The 19,327-nt window shown below is 36.4% G+C and overlaps 1 protein-coding gene across 1 annotated transcript in view; it reads right to left on the reverse strand.

Moving 5' to 3' along the window:
- LOC116729186 (membrane-associated guanylate kinase, WW and PDZ domain-containing protein 2-like) overlaps positions 1 to 19,327 on the reverse strand; it is a 158,220-nt gene that overhangs the window by 85,609 nt on the left and 53,284 nt on the right. Inside the window, 3 exon segments of the mRNA XM_032577559.1 lie at positions 9,050 to 9,129; positions 11,352 to 11,580; positions 14,884 to 15,108. Coding sequence (XP_032433450.1) covers positions 9,050 to 9,129; positions 11,352 to 11,580; positions 14,884 to 15,108 — 534 coding nt within the window.

Genomic DNA, 19,327 nt, shown 5'->3' on the forward strand with positions numbered 1-19,327 from the left:
GAAGGGATGAGGAACATTTGGGAAAACATTAAGATCCATCACATCTTTCATGCATGCTAATGAAGCACAAGCGTTTTCTGTAATGAGAGTGTGTGTCTTGGAATGAGTGGTGAAAAATTAACAATCTGTTTTTGGTCACCCAACGATTTAGGGATGAAAGTTTGACGCTTTATGTGGACGACCCTGGACGTGTCCCCAAGAGGTCAAATAAATTTGTCAGAAAACAATGCCAGATCTCGGCCATGTTGCTGCTACAAGCATTCGACATGCTAATGCGAGTGTACCTTCATCTCTGCAGCCAGAGCATCTCCATAATGTAGCATGAGATTACTTACAATTATTATCAGGCCATTGCTGCAGATCACATTATGGAGGCGACTTAAACATATTCCAAATGTACATGAAGTGAATATGAAATTACACCTAAATTTGAACTTAAGTTAGCATTTTAAATCTGCATTAACTTATTTCATGCAATGGTTGTACGTGTTTAACACACTATGCTCTCTTTTTTAGAACATAACAGTTTTTATTATTTTTTATGTCATGTAAAATCTTATAATTATCTATTTTTATACCAAATTAAGTACAGATTTTGGTTCTCTTCTATTATATTCTATTCATTTACACATTTAATTTTTTTATTTTTATTTAATGTTTTTAAAATTTAGAGGATTCTGAATCCACAGTCTGAATATTTATTGTCTTCTATGTCTAATTGCTCATCCATCTCATCAACACAGTTGCATTTCTCCAGTTCTTCAAAACAACATGAATTATTCACATTTATTTATTTTCAAATCTTGGCCTTCGTTAGGTAATTCTTTCTGTTCCATTTGTTTTGTTGTTTCTGTTTCCTCACGTTATTAGCTTATATAAAAGTTCTTTGTTTCGTTGTGTATGAAAAGTGCTCCCAGAAATAAAGACTAATTGATTGAATTACATGTGTTACACTGCATTAATCAGTTCTCATAATATAGAAGAAAGACGAAATTAAAATTTCTGATTTCTGAAATATAAAAAAGCATTTATGGTCTTTTTTTTTCATATGCATGCCAGCTTTGCAGAACTAAAGGCCATTCTGGGCTGCATAAGCAAAATTAATTTATGTCTCACACAAAACAGTAAATACCAGCTACTCTAAGGAGACTTTATACGCTTGAACAAAAAGCATTGTTTTGTGATTAGGTGGGAAACACAGACATTGCATAAACAGCAGCGTATAACACATAATCACAACGATCGCTGATGCACACATCAACACATAAATCCTCAATCTTATCATTTTTACAATTATTTGCTTTGCGTGACGCTGATATTATAGCAACATCCCTCACGCTTTAATGTAATTACTGGCAGATCCGTGATCTTGATATCAATAATCCATGTGAGAATGTGTGTGTCAAAGTGTGTGCGTCCTGGCAATGGAGCATGCTGACTGTGCAGTCCAAGGTGAAAGGAGACCACACCTCAATTATCTCCGGTCTGCATTATCATTCTCTCAGCGGACTCGCTCTGCTCAGCCATTACCTCACACGACCCTCCTTATTCTGGCCGCACAGCAACCAAACCTACTTTATACCACCTTAAATAATCCCCTCCCACCCTGTCCGTGAGCCACCTTAAATGTCGGCCTAACTTATGCGCTCGCTGCTTGCCCTCCCCCTAAACTGAACGGGAGACAGTTTCCATGGAAACCAGCAGTAAAAGTCTTTTTTCCCCTCCCTCTCCCCTTGCTTGAGCTCAGGGCTGCGTCTTGTCTCTGTTTCCTGCCGCTGAAACATAGAAAGAGTGTGTGTGTGTGTGTGTTTAAGCATTCACATATTTGCAGAGTGTGTATGTGCTGCGTATTAAAAGGCTGAACAGTGTTAGCATATCTTAACAAGTAAAAGTACATTCTCCTTTTATTCCAAATCTGATTCTTCGCCATGTTTGAAGACGTATCTGTGGCTCCGAGAGGCTCATTTGTGTAGTTTGATTAGAGTCTGAATGAAAGAAAAGTCCAAATGTGAAGCTTTTATGTCAAGATTACTTTTTCTGCCAGCTGTCTTCCTGACTAATGAGCAGAAGAAAACACATGGGTGACCTTATGTGACTCTTTAGGAAATAAATTTTACAGAAAAACAGAAGCTTCATTAAAACATTTCATTTAATCAAAGAAATAACTAAATAACTGGCATCGTGAGTCATGTTTTGATGGGACTCGCAACTAATTAGGCTGAATTTCATTGTGTGCAATTTATTTATAGATAATATTTAGCATTTAATTATTTAAAGATTTGAATATAAAAAAACTGCATATCAACATGAATATCAAGCTGTACAAACTGATACATTTATGGTAAAAAGAAAACTTAAAATTGAGCAATGATATGGTCGTTTTCAGGTATTTAAATCTACCTTCAAATATACCAAACCAGACTTTTGATTGAAAATGTCATGATTTATTAAATAAAGATAAAGCCAAAATGAAAATATTTGTGAAAGATGTATCCAAAACCCCAGAACTTCAAGGGATGAGCTTCATTTTTACTGTACTTGACCAAATTCATACAAAGACAACAAATATTTACAAATGAAAAATTTGGGATTTTAAGTTAAAGAATATTTCTGGTCTGGCCGTACAGATATGTTTGCATCAAAAGAACCTGCACTCTCCACAGACATGAATTTGACCAATTTGAATTGTTAAACTTTCTGATTAAATGTGTAACTAAATTAAAGAATATTTAGGTTATGTTTTTTATTTATTCTGCATCAGAAATTGCTTCATCCATTAGGCTACATTTGGCTTTATGCAACAATGAGAATGTGGATATTATGAACCCAGGCTATGTTCAGTCTCTGACAATTTAAGATATTTTTCACTTCCCATGGCCCAAGCCTCCATGGGGCCCTAAGCAAAATTTGGTTTTGGGGCCCTCTAGCTCTGTTAACAATGTGGACTGGCTGCAATCAGCAGCCCGATCATTAGATCATTCACACACCTGCCATAAACTTATTGCATCTCTGGCAGTGCTGTTTACATCATATACATGTATAATATAGGATACATTTATTGGCCAACTGATTTATCGACCAGTTGATTTCTGGGTGCCGATTTCCTTAATTTTGGAGGATCGTGATTGGCCGATAGAAGTTTTAATTATTGTTATCAAACACGGCGTTTTGAAGCCAAAAATACCTCAGAAATATACAGAGTCAAGCAGGAGTTAAACTCAGTTTCACACAAACACCCTAGCATAAATGTTTGGCTGTTGAACTGGACTTTTCCAGGTCGCTATCAAGCTAATTTTCTATTAGCAGCTTTACAAATCTTTTACATTACATTACATTACCAAGACACATTAAAACAAACTTTTATCTTGGCTTTTTTCTATTCTTCCTCTTTCTTTTCTCCCTCTCCAAAGGATAAGTCCTTTTTTGAGACATAATTTTGCCTACTTAACTTCTGCCAGAGCTTTGGACATTTGGATGCGTACCGCACGTTGCGCAGCAGTTCAAGTTACCGGCGAAGCGTGCAGTATCTACCGCGGCCACCAGGGGCCTTCAAGAGCAATTTTATTTTTTCTTTTTATCCATAAAATAATTTCTACATACATTGTCAAATATATATTATTGTTGTAAACAAATCAGTTCATAGTGAAATTGTGTGTTTTTGATATTATAATGACATAGAAATTATTACTAAAAAAATAACAAAAAAAACAATCAGCTCCACTGAGGGAGCCCCTTAGTGGCCCTGGGTCCCTAAGCGACTGCTTAGTTTGCTTATGCCTTGGGCCGACCCTAACCCTACCCCTTAACCTAAAAAATGGAGCAAATGAAACAAGTATTTCCCCATTTCTTTTTTAAATTAGGGAAGCAAACTTATGTTTTGTTCAAAACAAGCTATTCACCCCTGCAGTCTGACAATTAAATACGGTTTCAGTTTGTATTTCACCTTTTTGTGAATTACCAAATCAAAAACTTTTAAATTAAACATCTGATGCTCTCCTTCACGTCTGAGCTGGTTCAGTCCAATAAGCACCACAATCTGAGTTAACTCCTCTCGATGTGATCTATTCGGCAAAACAACCATCAGAAGGAAAAGTAAAACCATCTGAGGTTTTATCAGTGCTTTAAGCAGAACCACTTCTCTCTCACTGGTGGGGGCTGGACCTGTCGGCGTCATGTCCTGAAACAACACGCAAATACACACTCTACCACTCAGTCTGTGTCTCTCGCAGCATCCCAGTTACTGTTTTATCGCAAATCCCATCAGTAAACACTCTTTCTTTTGGGGATGAAACTCTGAATTTCCAGCACTAAACTATGGAGATCTATCCTCCTAAGCCACTGATGAAACAAATAGCAAACCAAACTCCACAGATAAAACACAGTTTTTGGGGAAGATGCATGTTGGAGGTTTTAGATCTAAAATAATGAACACAAACTAAAAGATGCTACATTATACTTATTTTATTTTTTAGTGATGTTTGCTTTATTTTCTAGGGCGCAGGTTGTAATTCTCTCTCTCTCTCTTTTTGCTTCCCGATTTTATTACAAAATCAGGCATTCATCCATGCAGCAAAATATTTTTTGTCGTCTCAGATTGAAACGATCACAGCATGACAACCTTGAGTCAAAATAATACATTGTTGTTTTAAAATAAAAATATAGGACATGATTTTATTTTTTGTATGATTCAAATAGAAAAAGTAACAATTATTGCTACATAGTAGCTTACAACGAGCTAAAAAAAGGACTTGAAACTGTACAAAGAAAACCCTTAGCACAATTTCCTTTGAGCAGATACTACAAACAAGCTTAAGCAAAAATACTCCATCTGATGCAGATCTCTTGCTACAAACTCTGAGTGCGCCTCAGTGTACAGATACAGGACCTGCTGATGTGTTTGAAGGTTTCACCAACATTCGTACCAACACATCAACACAAACAAACCTCTTTCCAGATTCACCAAAATGCAGCATGGGAGCAAAAGAGGCCTGGGAGACCGCACATGGAGAAAGAGAATGCAGAATGAGGATATGAGATGCCAAAGGAAAGTGAAGCAGAAAGACCAGACATGCATGAGATGGAGGCAACAAAAAGGGAATAACAAGAGGGAAAAGGAAACCAGCAACTGATGAAAGTTCCTCTGAATATCTGTCTGCTGTCTGCCAGAGGCTGTGAGACTGAGAAATCCTTCAGGCAAAGGGGCATTTAAAATCGGCCCCACTTCTTCCTTATGTTGCCTGCTCACTTTTATTATATCATTCTGTCTAGTTTTATCCTTCAAGATCTACTCTGCTCTCTACATACTTTATTCAACATGCGCGGCTGACACAAAAATAGAAACAAAAAACACAAAAAAAACAAATCAACATCTAAATAATTATTAAAACAAAAAATGTCTAATAATCACTAGGATTTATAAAAACAAATCCTTGTGGCTGCTGAATGCTTACCCCTCAGAAAAGGTGGGATTCCAAGGGTGCGGTAAGAGGATACGATGTGTCAACCAGGACCTTCACAAAAATTCAGCAAACAGCCTTTGATTCAAAATCCTCTGCCAGCAGGCTTAGCTCACAGAAATAAGTTCCTTTAAAAACTGCAGCCCCCAAGATAGAAACACAGAAACCCGAAGAAAAGGACAAATCAACTTCAAAGAGACAAAATAAAAGAAAATGAAGCTCTGGCCTCTGTGTTGGAAATTTAAATCCATCAGTCGAAGCACCACTTCAGACATAATCGCGGTCTACTTTAATATCAAAACAGATCGCGTTAATGTTTACATACAGCAGAAACACTGTACCAAGAAACCCGGCTGTTTGGTTGGATACTTGAGAGAGAAAGCCGAATAAGAAAAAGAAAAGGAGGTGAGCTAGTACTGTATGTTTACTACATTATTGAAAAGATTTATGATTCTCTTTAAAAAGTAGACTAAAATGCAACGAAGCAGCCTTTATAGTGGATGGAGATCTCTCTGCACTCTCCACTAATCTCCTTCAAGAGCTTTTAGAGAGCGACTAGGTTGCAGCAGCACCTCTCCATGAAGCTCCCAACACATATGGGGCACGAATTGTTGTGCCCCATCTCTGTCTCAATACACCTAAAGAGCAAAAGGAAAATGGCAGCCAATGTTCTCCCACATGTACTCTGATGAAAGGCTAATACATTTAACACAGCATTATGTTTGAGCACAAAAAATATGCATACTTAACTCAAAAACTCAGTAATTTGTGTTGTCAAATCACCTCTGTCAATCCCAAAAGGTTTGGTATTTGATTGGATGAAAAAACTTTCAATAAACAAGAAAAAAATGGCAATTTATTCATTATTTAACAATTAATTCAAACAGGGGTCTCAGTCGTGTGTAGTAAGTTCTTCATACGCTAGCAAGCAGCGTGGTCACACACTGCTGTGGGACAGTGCGTCATCCTTCAACCAGCAGTGACTGATTGGTGAGTTTGGTTGTGTTGGTTCATCTGACACAAACGGCAAATCCAAACTGCCGAGGTCAAGCTGTACTTGACCTTCAATTTGGAGTTTAGTCACAGTAATGCTGTAACTCAGTTTTGCAGAACAGCAGCTTTAATTTGCCCTATTGCACAAGTGAAATTTAAATCAGTTAAATGTGCATTGCTTGAAGCAGATTCCAGTTCGCATCTATAGTTGGGTATTTCTTACAGATGCTAATAATCAGGCATCAAACAGGCACCTGATTGTCAGCACCTGGGACACAAAAGCCTGAAGAAAAAAAAAACAGATAAAAGAGTCAAAAGCATAACCTATTTGTTGCAGAGATAATTTGGCAAGTTTTTCATGGGTTCAACACATATAATTCAATCAAGCAATAGAAAAAAACCCCAAATAAAACATTCTTTTTGCGCTAAGTTTATAATTGACATCTTGTTGATGTCAATTATTGAGTCAAATTATCTCATTTGCTTACAGTAGAGCTGAAGATGTGTATGAAAATACATTCATTATGGACAAGGAAAACTGTGGCAAATCCATCTAATTGCCACACTGCAAAAACACAAAATCTATTTTTTGTCTAGTTTCTTGTGCAAATGTCTTAGGAACTTGAAATAAGACAAAACTAACTTACAAGTAACTTTATAGCAAGGCATATAAGCTTGCTTTAAGTAAATAGTTCCTTAATATTGATGAAAAAGTGCTAGTTCTGTTGGCAGACGTTTAAACTTATAACAAGACATTTTTCCCACGTTATAAGTTAATTTGTCTGCCAATAAAAGTAGGTCCTTAATATTGGCAGACAATATTAAGGAATTATTTACTTAAAACAAGCCTCTATAACTTGTTGAAAAGATAGTTTTAAGTTAGTTTTGTCTTATTTCAAGTGTAACAAGATATTTACACTAGAAACCAGACCAAAATTACTCTCTAAGATTTTGTGTTTTGCAGTGCATGACAGCCTTGAGGAAGAGACAAAAATGGCAAATGTAAAAAGCAGTCCAAAGAATGAAGAAAGCAGAACCTGTTATATTTTATGACAAGCTACATACCCACAGGTTCACAGTAATTTAAAAAGTGGTAAACCAGAATCCCCCCCTTGATGTTCCGCTTTGTCCCTGGGTTCTGCTGTCAAAGTGATGGGGCCCCAGAAAACGCAGCACAAAAAGTCCAGATCCTGCAGTTAATGTGTCATCCGTACTGAAATATTAAGATGAGCAATCTTAACCAGAAGGCTGATGCAAGAGATAAATTCTTCCTGAATATATCTATTTAAGCTATTTTCATATTTTACGAGAAACCCTGTAGCACAAAGTAGAAAAAAAAATCTCTTTTTTCTCTTACTACCAAGGATGTAAATATAAGAATTAAACTTGTAAACAAACAGATTCTGATAACCGCTCATTGCCATCAAAAAACACTTGCATTGTTAAAAGTGAATAAAAATTAAGAATGGAAGTGTCTTCTGATTATTGTTGCATTTAGACCATATAGATCTGTCCAATGACAGCAGTGGTGTCCACATGTTTTTCTGTCCAACTTTGAATCTGGAGAGTAAGAGCCAGCTTATGCGGAGCTGACTCGGGTTATTAGCATTCCCGTCACAGTCTGGCCCAGTACTGCCCAAAGACGAGATTGGGAGGGATGTAGTGTGGGGGAGAAGACAAAAAATGAGTAGAAAATTTAATGAGAGGGGATTGAAAGAAGAAATGGGGGGAGGGGAATTTAAGCTACAACTATGTAGAGAAAAAAAATACAGAACAGATGGAAAACAGAGGAAAAAAAAGATATTGATTCAGATTCACTGTAGTGAATTTCATCGCAAGCTAATTTGTTGGCTAAAGGCTGATACAGTCGAACAAATGTTCACCTTACCTTTGGATCTGGTTGCTCTGTTTCATGTACTGTAGCTCTTAATCAAATGGTGGCGTAATAAACACAAGAAGAGACGGTTATATATATATATATATATATATATAAAATGCAATCACTTTATGCGTCCTAAGCTTAATGTTCTGCATGCAGCGCTTTGCTGTCCAAACACTGTTGAAGCCATAACTGAGACCAAATTTAGCCTGTAGTGTGGATTTCCAGGAGACATTCAATCTCAGGACAAACCAGGTATAGATTATCCAAAACAACACAAACCATTAATGGAAACTCTTCATCAGTGGAATCACAAGAGTTAAATACAGGATACACTTGTTTCAAAATTTTCCTCCCTAAAAATCTCAACTAAATACACTCAGGTTGCAATGTGTCGAAATAAGGCAAAACACATTAGTTTTCTCCCCAGTTGGACTTCATTTGTTCATTTTATTCTGTCTGGATTTAAAATTCCTTCCATCAAACCTGAATTAAAACCTCTGGAGAACCAAGAGACCAGCAGCACACATTTCTAACAGCTGGGTGTTTTTATGAGTTCATCCTCCAGGAAGGGAAAACAGTGTGTTATAAAGAGACATCAGGTGCAGAAGCAGCAGGAAACGTGGAGACAACACACACCTACGAATTCCCAGAGATGAGCTTGACTCTCGTGAACGTGAACTAAAGCTTTTAAGAGAACAAACAGGCTGCTCAGACTCACCATCCTCCCTGCACTCCTCGGGTGGTTTCGCTTTCTTCGCTAGCCGCGGATCGAGCCACGATGTAGTTTTGGTGTTGTGACTGGAGGTGAGGTGCAGATGAAGGTAATAGAGGGTGGGGAAAAAAAGTGCAAACAGAGGTCAGAGAGTGACTGACAGAGAGCATTAAAAAAAAAGAGTGTAAAAAATAACACCAATGTCCTACATGTGGTGTTAGTGAAGAAAGACGAGGGGATATCTGAGGTAAACCAAATGCCTATTAATCCACTAATTAGCCTCCAGCTACTAATTAGCAAGGGTGAAAGGAGTGTTACTTCAACAGGATAGACACACACACACACACACGTAAACTTTTGCAATTTTCACTGTGTGTGCGCATTTGTCTGATTAGCAGTACTAAGCCACATCAATTATTCAGGAGAAGAGGCCAGAGCTATAAAATTTACACACAGACATACATAAACCATGACTTTAAAGTGGGTGCATTACATTAGGTTTATTTTTAACAATTTTATTTTATCTACAGTGGGTGTAACATCCAGATCTTATAACATGATGTTAGAAAGCTACGTTTTACCACTACAGACACTTTGGCAGCTTTACCATGCCTAGGAAGCAAGATTTTTGACCAGAAGTTAACACTGCATGATACTCAGAAATGTAATAATATTTATGTTCAAGTTTTCATGGAGATAGTAGAGTGGCTTGATGGAGATGTTAGATGCCAACACTTCCAATAACAAGTTCTCTGCTTCACTCCCACTCAATAATGGTTAAGGCTTTTGGTTTAGAAAAACACACACTAATATCTTTTTGGGAATTACCTTGTTGGTGCTAAAATACCAATTTATGTTACACACACTATTTCATCTGTATTTTTCAGAGTCTCAACCAAATAAATTGGAAGAAACTGAGTATCGGTGGTAAAGTTTCTTAAAGTGATCATGTTCATCTTGAGTGTGTGTGCCGTTTAATGTCAGAGTGATCTATGGGTCACAGCTAAGTGGCTTATCAAACACAAACACATTCCTCTCAAAATAGCCAGGCACTGGAATGAAAATAAACAGCTAAAGTTCAGAGGAAAACTTTAAAAGACTTTCAGAAAACCTGCAGAGTTACAAGATTACTATTACATCTCCTTTGAATCCTGCGGATAGGCTAAAAATGTTTGTTGTTGATTATTAAGGAACATATTTATCATGCTTCAGTGTCAAACAAAATCTATAAACATTAAAAGTCTGGGATCAAAACTGAATTTTCAAAGCAGAAAAGTATTCTAAGAACATTTTGAGTATCGTGTATATACAGCATGTACAATGATGTGACATCTAGATCTGCAGCATCAACTGGACTATTGTGGTAAATAAGATGTGGACTGTTTTTGGTTCCATGAAAATTACCTTTTTAATTGGAATACACAGCACATAATTCTCTGGATATATAGTTTGGTTAACCTGAATGAGTCCTCGCAACATTTTGAAAGCTAAATAATTGGAGAACAAATTGATGTGGATGAAAGGGAGACCTTTACAAACAGCTGGTGTGTAAAATATGAATATCTGTGTCTGAGTAACAATGTGGAACGAAAACATAAATTACATCAATATGAAAATTGCCAGAACTGCAACAGAGAGCTTTTAAATTCCTTCTCAGGGTTCCGGTTTAACTCCAAGTTACCGCTAGCAAAAAACATTTTTTCTGACTTCCTCCTCCTCACTTCAACCGTGTGGAAAAATACAGTTGAAATCAGATATTTACATACAAATAAAAAGACATTTTCTCTCACTGTCTGAAGTGAAATCAGACCAAATTTTTCTTGTTTTAGATCACTTATAACTACCTAAATTTGACCCTCCAAATAACTCAAATGTTAATTGGAGCCTTTGACATCATCATATGGGCTTTCCCTCATTGTTTAAAGAGACAGCAATCATTCAGTATTTAAAAGTTCTGAATTCATAAAGTTACAAAGAAAATCCCTAAAAAAAAATGTCATAAATTTTTCTGGCATTTAGGAAATATAAATAATTTTGGTAATTCTAAATTACCTAAAGCAAGAGACATTTGGTCTGATTTAATTTCAGACAGTAAGAAATTTTTTTTTGTCTTTTTATGTAAATATTAAATTTAAACTGTATTTTTAAATTTACTGTATTTTTTTTTCTTCTTCTCTCTGTAGATGTCTTTTTACTAGGTCACAAAATTACAAAAAGTTGAAACTTTAGAAGAAAAATTGCACTACAATATAGGTACAGTGAAAAACATCACATAATTTTAAGCCATGAAAACAAAAATGTGACGTACTCTATAAAGTAAACTTCCCCCTTCTCTGTGTAAGCCATCTCCCAGTTGTCAGGCAGAGGACCGAGCTCTTCTTCATCTACATCAGGGACTTTGGAGGGGGATTTGGAGGGAGACTTTGGGGCCTCCTCTCCTTCAGTCGGAGGCTCGGATGATGCTGGGGCCTGGCTGGACCCTTCAGCTGCAACCTCCCCAGAGGCATCTGTACTCTTGTCCTCATGTTCACTGGACTCTGGAGCACAAAAACAGACTTATTCTCACACACACACATGCAGACGCGAGGGCGCACTACACACTTGGTGTGTGATGAGTCAGAGCAGAGCCACCGCAGAACTGTGAAGCCCCAGGAGACAGAGGCAGCCGGGGAGGGAGGGCAGCGTCTAAGAACAATCAGCATGAGCAGGAAAAAAAGCATAGGAATGTCAGAAACTGAGAAAACGGGGAAAGACAGAAACTATAGGGGTCACAGACTGACAAACACAAGGAAAGGTCATCAAAGGAGAGAGAAAAGTTGGTGGAATGATGAGAAACCCACTGTTTGGATTGGAAATACTGAAAAGTGTTACTTTACAATAATCCTGACTTTTTTTGTCACAAATGTTTCAGATTATAAAACTAATCATAATATCAGACAAAGACGACACGAGTAAATAAAAATGTAGTTTGCTGATCTAAACTAGCCTGACCCTTGGTGAATTATAAGTAAGTGCCTCTAAATCAAACTTGATTGTGGTACGTCAACTAGATTGTGAAGCAACAAATAAGCTCCAGGTGATGTTTTTTCTGAAATTATGTGTTAGTTTTACACCCGATGTAACATAACGTTCAAAAACTGACTTTTTTTTCTTGTCAGTTCATAAAAAAAGATTTTAGGATCATCAAAATGTTTTTTTGGAAAATATGTGACCGGCCTTTGTGTTCAACAGTGGTTATCATCTTTAAATTATCTCATGGATAATATCTGTGCCCAGTCTCTGATAGAGTGATAGATGAACAATGTTTCTTCAATTTTTTTAGAGTGGGACATCATTTGTTGTTTTTTGAGTCTACTTTATGTTATCAGGCAAGTTCAATTTAAATGTGTGGCTAGTAAAAGTGAATAGAATAAATGTGATTAATGACATTTCATATATGATTTTAAAAGATGGGTAATTATATTCTCCCATTGGCTTTTTGTATTTACTCAAATTACTTTGACAACATGACAAAAACAATAATTTTGTAACAGGGAAAATACTTTTTATAGCCTTGTTCCTTAATGTAAAAAACCCTTTTTACATCAAATACTGTGATTTTTTTTTACAGCTTATGAAAATAACAAATACATGAAGAGAAAATGTAAACATGGAATGCTTTCACAAGGGACAACAAAGACAGATGGAGAAAAGAGAAGGATGAGTGGGGGCAGCAAAGACAGGTCCACAGGGACAAAGTAATAAAAAAATATAAAAAATCAGGAGGTTGGGAAAAGTGAGGAGGAGAGAAACAGAGGGACGTTTGGTATTAATAGCAACAAGGACAAAAGCCAGTGGCAGAGAGACAACAAGAGAGACGGAGGAATGAGAGGACAGAAAGACGGGAGCCAAAGCCTTTATGAGACTCCAGCCAGTGACTAAAAATGGAGACATTACGCTGCCCTTGTTCCTTCTGTTACATAAGGTTTACTGTTAACCTTTGCAGTTCACACTCATGTCAGCAGAGTCTGTTAACATTTGTTACAACTGCTCAGGGTGCAGTTTGTCGGAGCTGCTGATTGAGCTGCAGACGTGACACCGGGCTGCAGGAAGGAAGATTGTCGCTTTTTACCTTAGGGGACAGTAAGAAGGATAGGCAACAACTGCAATAACAACTGGCTTGTTGCTCCGGTTCGATTCAATCATACCAGTGGGACAAAACTAAAAGGCAGCCAGAAATCCAAACCAGGAAAAATAAAATGTCTTCACGATCACAGCTGTTCTAAAACACAACATGGTTTATGTTGTAAGATTTTTAAAAAGATGTTGGGTAAAAACCTCCAAACTGTTGAATTTACAATGCTTTGTAAAAGTATTTATAAACCATGAACTTTATCACATTTTGTCATCTTAAAACCTCAACCTTGAATGCGTTTTGTTGGGATTTTAAGCGCTGAATCAAAGCAGTACTTAAAGATGAAGTGGAAGGAAGAAGATTAAAAATTCTTTAGACATAAAACTTTGAAAAATGTGACTTATATGTATTCGGCCTCCAGGGTCAATAAATTATCAAGTTAATTTAGTGATGGACTTTGGGACAAAACTCCAAAACCAAACCAAAAATACTTTAACAACCTCTACCAGGTTTTATTTGAAGATTATCCTGTATTTTGCTCTAACTATCTTCCTTTCAACTTTGATTAGGTCTGTTTTTTCTTATCTGATCAGATCGTCATCTTCCCAATGTTTGCTTTGTTTACTACACTGTAAAACATTTGAACCACATTTAGTTGTGTCTAACTATCTTCTACACTTTAAGCCAAATAAACTGACTTAAAGTTTGATTTTGAACCTTAATATGTGACTTAACAATAACTTACAGAAGTTGCATTCACCTTTAATTAATTTTGTCAAACTTCCAAGAGTTGAATAAACTAGAGTTTTTAGGTTAGCACTTGAAAAAACTGAAAGAAGAAAGAGAGGAGTGGGAACTACTGTATTTCCCAGAATGCTAAGCGGCATGTTTCTGTATCCTGAGATGGACGTGTGTTATGTTGGTCTGACTCCTGTGTTATTAAGGCAAAATGTTCATTTTAATGCTTGAGGATAATGTTCTGTTCACTCTAAATGTTTTTGATCAGAATTCATTGTAATGTTTAATAAAATTTATTATTAAATCAGAAATTTTCTTTATGCTACTTGAAACAAAAATTTAAATGATTCTAAAGTAAAATAAGTAATTATTTTAACTTGGTATTGTGAGCGAAAATAATAGAGAAATGTGTGCTCTTTAACGAGGTCAGGGAAGTTTTTTTTCTTGCATATGGTGAAATAATTATTTGGTTTAAATCACAGCAGTAAGTCAAAACTCACAATTTAAGATTAATGAACTTACAAAACAATGTTTAGACAACTTGATTTTTGTAAAATAAACTTCATGAACTCTAATTTCTGAGTTAAAACAATTTTCTTGTTGACACTATTTCCAGATGAGGAACTGAGCAGTGCTCTGTGAGATGTTAGCTTAGCATGTTGTTGTAGAACCTAACCATGTTCTCCAAAACTTTCTTCCAAATCAGCACAAACTGATGCTTGGTTTTTATGATGCTGTTTGTTCACTAACTAGCAAACTTCACAGAACAGCTGAATTAATACTAAAATAAAAATGTACACTAATTAATTCTGTAGGGAACTGATAGAAGGGGTGAAAACAAAAAGCACCCCACACCTTTCAGATTTTTATTAGTAAATAATTTTGAAAGTCTTGCATGATTTTCCTTCTCCGTAGTATGCATTACTCTGTCTTGGGAAAAACAGAGTATGAGGTTTTACAACACACTGTCTTCCTGCTGTGATCGTACCCGGTGTGATGGCCACTCCGTTGCCATTGACAACTGGGCTCTCCTCTTCCTCCTCCTCGGGCGGCTCCAGGCTGGCGCGCTGCTCCATGTTGCTGACCGACTGATTCCTCTTTCTCTTGCCCTGGGCGCTCGGCCGGGCTCCAGGAAGCAGAGCCTCACTCACATTCAGAGGAGGGGCTGCCGGGGACGGCTCCGCTGGAGGTTTCGGTGTCCCGTAGAAGTTATCTAAGGGCAGAGACCTACTGGGTTAGAGGTCTGAATGTAGGAGCACAGAATGGAGCAATGTCAGGTGATGTAATGTCGGCATGGAGGGCTTAGTGACAATATGATTGCCTTTCAAATCAGCTATATAGACAGAGTGGGGAGCAAATAACTGGTCTGAAAAACTGCCTGTTAACTAATTTAACTAAACATTAGCATGAATCAATGTTGTGCATCTGCAGCTCAGGTTGCAAGAAGAAGCAACCATTAGTGGCCATATCTGGCAGATACAGTCTGGCAACTATGACTCTCTTAAAAACACTTAAAAAGAACATATTTTATTACGGTAATAAAAAATAAAATAAAAATAAAAAACCCAAAAAAGACAAAAACAAAATCCAACCTCCAATATGAAAGTCAGAATCGTCGCTTTACTTTCTGGACAATCAAAGAATAAAATTTTATACATAAATGTCTGAGCAGCTCAGTGGTGAAAAAGCAGAGCAGCCTCTCCAGGTATTAATTTACTCCTGAGTGAAATTTACTCAACATCTGGCATTCTGCTGCAGTATAATCTTACAGAAAGGATACAAACTGTAAGCTTTTGGCAGCCAGCTAACAGAGGCTTGTTGCTTTTGTTCCACACTCCAATCTTCCTTTCACAAATTTCCAAGAGATTACCCTCTTACTGTGAATTTTCAGGTTTCAGACCTCCTTTAGACTTCCTTCCCATCATGCTCTTGGTTTTATTTTACTGCTTTGTCAGTGGGATTGATCGGTGCAGCTTTGAAGAGGAGATTTTTAATAAAAAGCAGCCAATTTAGAAAAGCATTTTACATTTAATATGCATTTGAGTTTTGTTTTAGTGGATAGACTCACACTCGAGTGGTACAAAGCGTTATTTTCAAAAGTACTACTGGGTTAAATACAACTTTTGCATCACTGCTGAGCCAAATTATCTGATTCAGTAGTTTGCAGCGTCTTAAAGCCCTTACCAGCTGTCTGCTCCTCTTAATTAATCTCACTTTTCCTCAGCTGCAACTGTTACTCTGGACAGAATTAGCAAAGCGTGCCTGGAGAGCGATTATTACAGTGTTAGAAGGAGGGACAGCATGAAAATTGAAGTTGGGGTGCATGTTGCTAAATGTAATTGGCATCCTTAACAGCGGGAAAAGCCTTTAAGAGGTTAAGGGAGAGTTCAGTTTCACCAAAAGATGCAGACTTCAAAACACTGACAGTCAATTTTAAAAAATTCTTCATACATCTAGTACATTTAAATTTGACTGACATGTTTATTCTAACTTAATATTAATGTTTTAACATCTTCCGCTGAGTCTAGACTTTAATCTAAAGATTAGGGTGATTAGGGATTAGGGTTCCAACCTCAACACTTGAAGTCAAATCCTCCTCAGTAATCATAGGTAGGTTTTGATTGCTCTGAATAATTTTCACTTAACAAAATGTAAATATGATGCAAATTACTGAATGATTTCCTATCACACACAAACTATTTAGTTAAATGAAAATAACTATTAATTGATATTCCCAAAGGGTGTGAATATATTCAGGTTGCACTGCATGTTTCCAAGGATATACGACATTTTCCAGCATTGTGCATCAGGATTCAACATTCCTACTTTGGTCCAATGAAAGCTCCTCTAAAACCTCTAATAGCAGCAGGTCTCTGTGCACTTTGAAGAAGAGTAACAACCATCTTAAATGCTTTCACTTGTGAATAATCTTTCTGCGAAACAAAGGACTTCACATTTTTCAGAACAGGGATTGTAGCCCTTCTCATATTGATGGACAGTAAACAATTGTTTCTGTAACACAACTACTGATAGATTTTCTCATTTAAATTGTTTTAGCACACACCTGTAGGTTACAGATCAACAAACTGTCAAGGCTCTTGCTACTGCTTTTATATAGGTGGTTAAACTTGTCTGCCTGCTGTTTTCCCTCTTGAGTTCTGAGGATCAAGCAAGGATTTGTTTTCCTGTGACTGCATATTGTTTTATTCAATATGAAATTATATATCTTCATCTTATTTATGCAAACAGTATGTGTCTTGATGCAATAAATGGTTCAAAGGCAGCATTCAGTTTATGTGTGGGCTGTTATAGTGGCTCTTGTTCTCCACTTGTTGATTTTGTTTGCAAAAACCCCAGAAGCACCTAATTTTCTAACTTAAATTCACAAGTGTGCCACAGAAAAATTTAACACCTGCTCTTACTTTTAAGTTCTTATTGCTATAAAGTGTTCTGTTGTGAATTTTGTGTGTAGATCCTTCTAAAAGTCTCTCACATGTAGACAACCACAGATTACTGACCTTGCTAAAGTCTCAAACCATCAAAAGACCCAGAAGCATTGAGACATCACAACAACTCTCAGCTCAGGAGAAAAAGACTTTATATTTTGTCTTCTTATCCACAAATCCAAGCCTTGCAGGGGGCAGAACAAATGTGATTTTAGTTTACTGCTGGATTCAAAACCTGCTTTATTCTTCAGTCTATCAAAAAGAAATGTTACTGCTCAAGGAGAACAGAAGAGAACAAGTGATATTTCTTCCTTGTTAATACACATAGATGAATAAATAAATCAGGTTTTCAAATATTTGACCAATGAAAAAAGTTTGATGAATATGTTTTTTAAGGGTTTTAATGGTTTATTTAAGTATTTTTCAAACCTTTTAAGCTTCTAACAACTACCACCTTCAATGGTTCATAATCACAGATATTATGACATAATAACAAAAACCGCCAAATAGGCTGGTCAATTATATTTCTTAAACAATTCATGCATAATTATGATTAAAAGAAATATGTCATCGTCACTCATTTTCACTCTAAGATTTCAAATGAATATTTCTTTGATGTTATGTTTGAAAATGTCAGAAAGACTATGTCATGCTGACTTAAGATGATTTTCATTTAAATGCATCGAGTCTCATTTAATATACACAATAGACATACAGCATTCTGGATATCCCACTGTTTTCAGATTGCGTATGTAATGTTTATGTCATTTTGGACTTGCAATGCAGGAAAATATGTTAATCATAAATAATAATCTATGGTTCTGACACTGAAAAAAGTAAATTTTTAATATGTTTTCTACATCCATATTGCAAATTTTGTGCACAAGTTCACCAAAAATAAGAGTAAATAGGGTTGTGGTATGTTAATGACGATTATCTGTGTTTCCTTTGTCTCTTTTTCTTTAAATAAACTTAACAAGGCATTAAGCTAAATAGGTTTAAAAGTAAAACGTTAACATCAAAATGCAAAAGTAGCATCATGTGTCTGCTATTGCTTACTGCTACAGGACTCCACATGGAAACACCGACAATTCCAGAAGGTATGTACACTGGAAAGAAAAGTTTAATTTCACAAGTCACACACAGGTAGATGACTCCAAGACTTGTAGAATTAAGCAATAAATTTGACCAGTCTGACAACAGGAAGTGTGCTGAAAGATCTCAAAAAGCAAACGATCATAACGAGATCTAAAGAGCTTAAAGAGCAGATGACAAAAAGTCTGGAGAGTTACAAATCACTGATCAACAGTGAGAACCATTTTCCACAAATGAAAGATTAGCAAACAACCTATAGAAACATACAAAAATCGTTCCAAAAGCTCTTCAATGACTCATCTATACACAGTATATGGGTGTGTGTGTGTGTGTGTGTGTAACAGGGTTTTATTTTAACATTATATATGTGAAGTTTATTTATTCTTTGAATTTATTTTTGTTTAGTCAACAGGTTGCGTCACCAGACATTTATTGGTGTTTTATGTTCTGTTGTGCTGCTCTTGGCAGTTGGTGGTCACCATAGTAACCGGTCACTGACAGCTCCTCCCCCTTTTCTGTTGCTGTCTCTAACAGTGTCATGTATTAGGATCAGCTCTGGGTTTTCTTTACAAGTACTATATTTTAACATACACATTTAACAACATACAGTGTTTCATGAGTAACTTTGCTATGTTTTGTATATGTTTTTAACTGTTATCATTATTAATGTTGTCCATTTTAGCTATGTTTTTTTTTTTTTTTTTACAAATGTTAACTGCTGGCTGTTGCTAACTGCTATTAACTGCCAAACTGCTCATCGGGAGCTGCTGTTGCTTTGTAGTTTGTTTAGGGTAATTTATTATATTTTATCTAACGTATAGGGGCAGAAGCTGCTGGACTGATGTTAACCACCAACTTGACTTTCTCTTTTTTTGGAATAAATACAATGAA

The sequence above is a fragment of the Xiphophorus hellerii genome, chromosome 2 (assembly GCF_003331165.1).
Source record: "Xiphophorus hellerii strain 12219 chromosome 2, Xiphophorus_hellerii-4.1, whole genome shotgun sequence".
Taxonomy (NCBI): domain Eukaryota; kingdom Metazoa; phylum Chordata; class Actinopteri; order Cyprinodontiformes; family Poeciliidae; genus Xiphophorus; species Xiphophorus hellerii.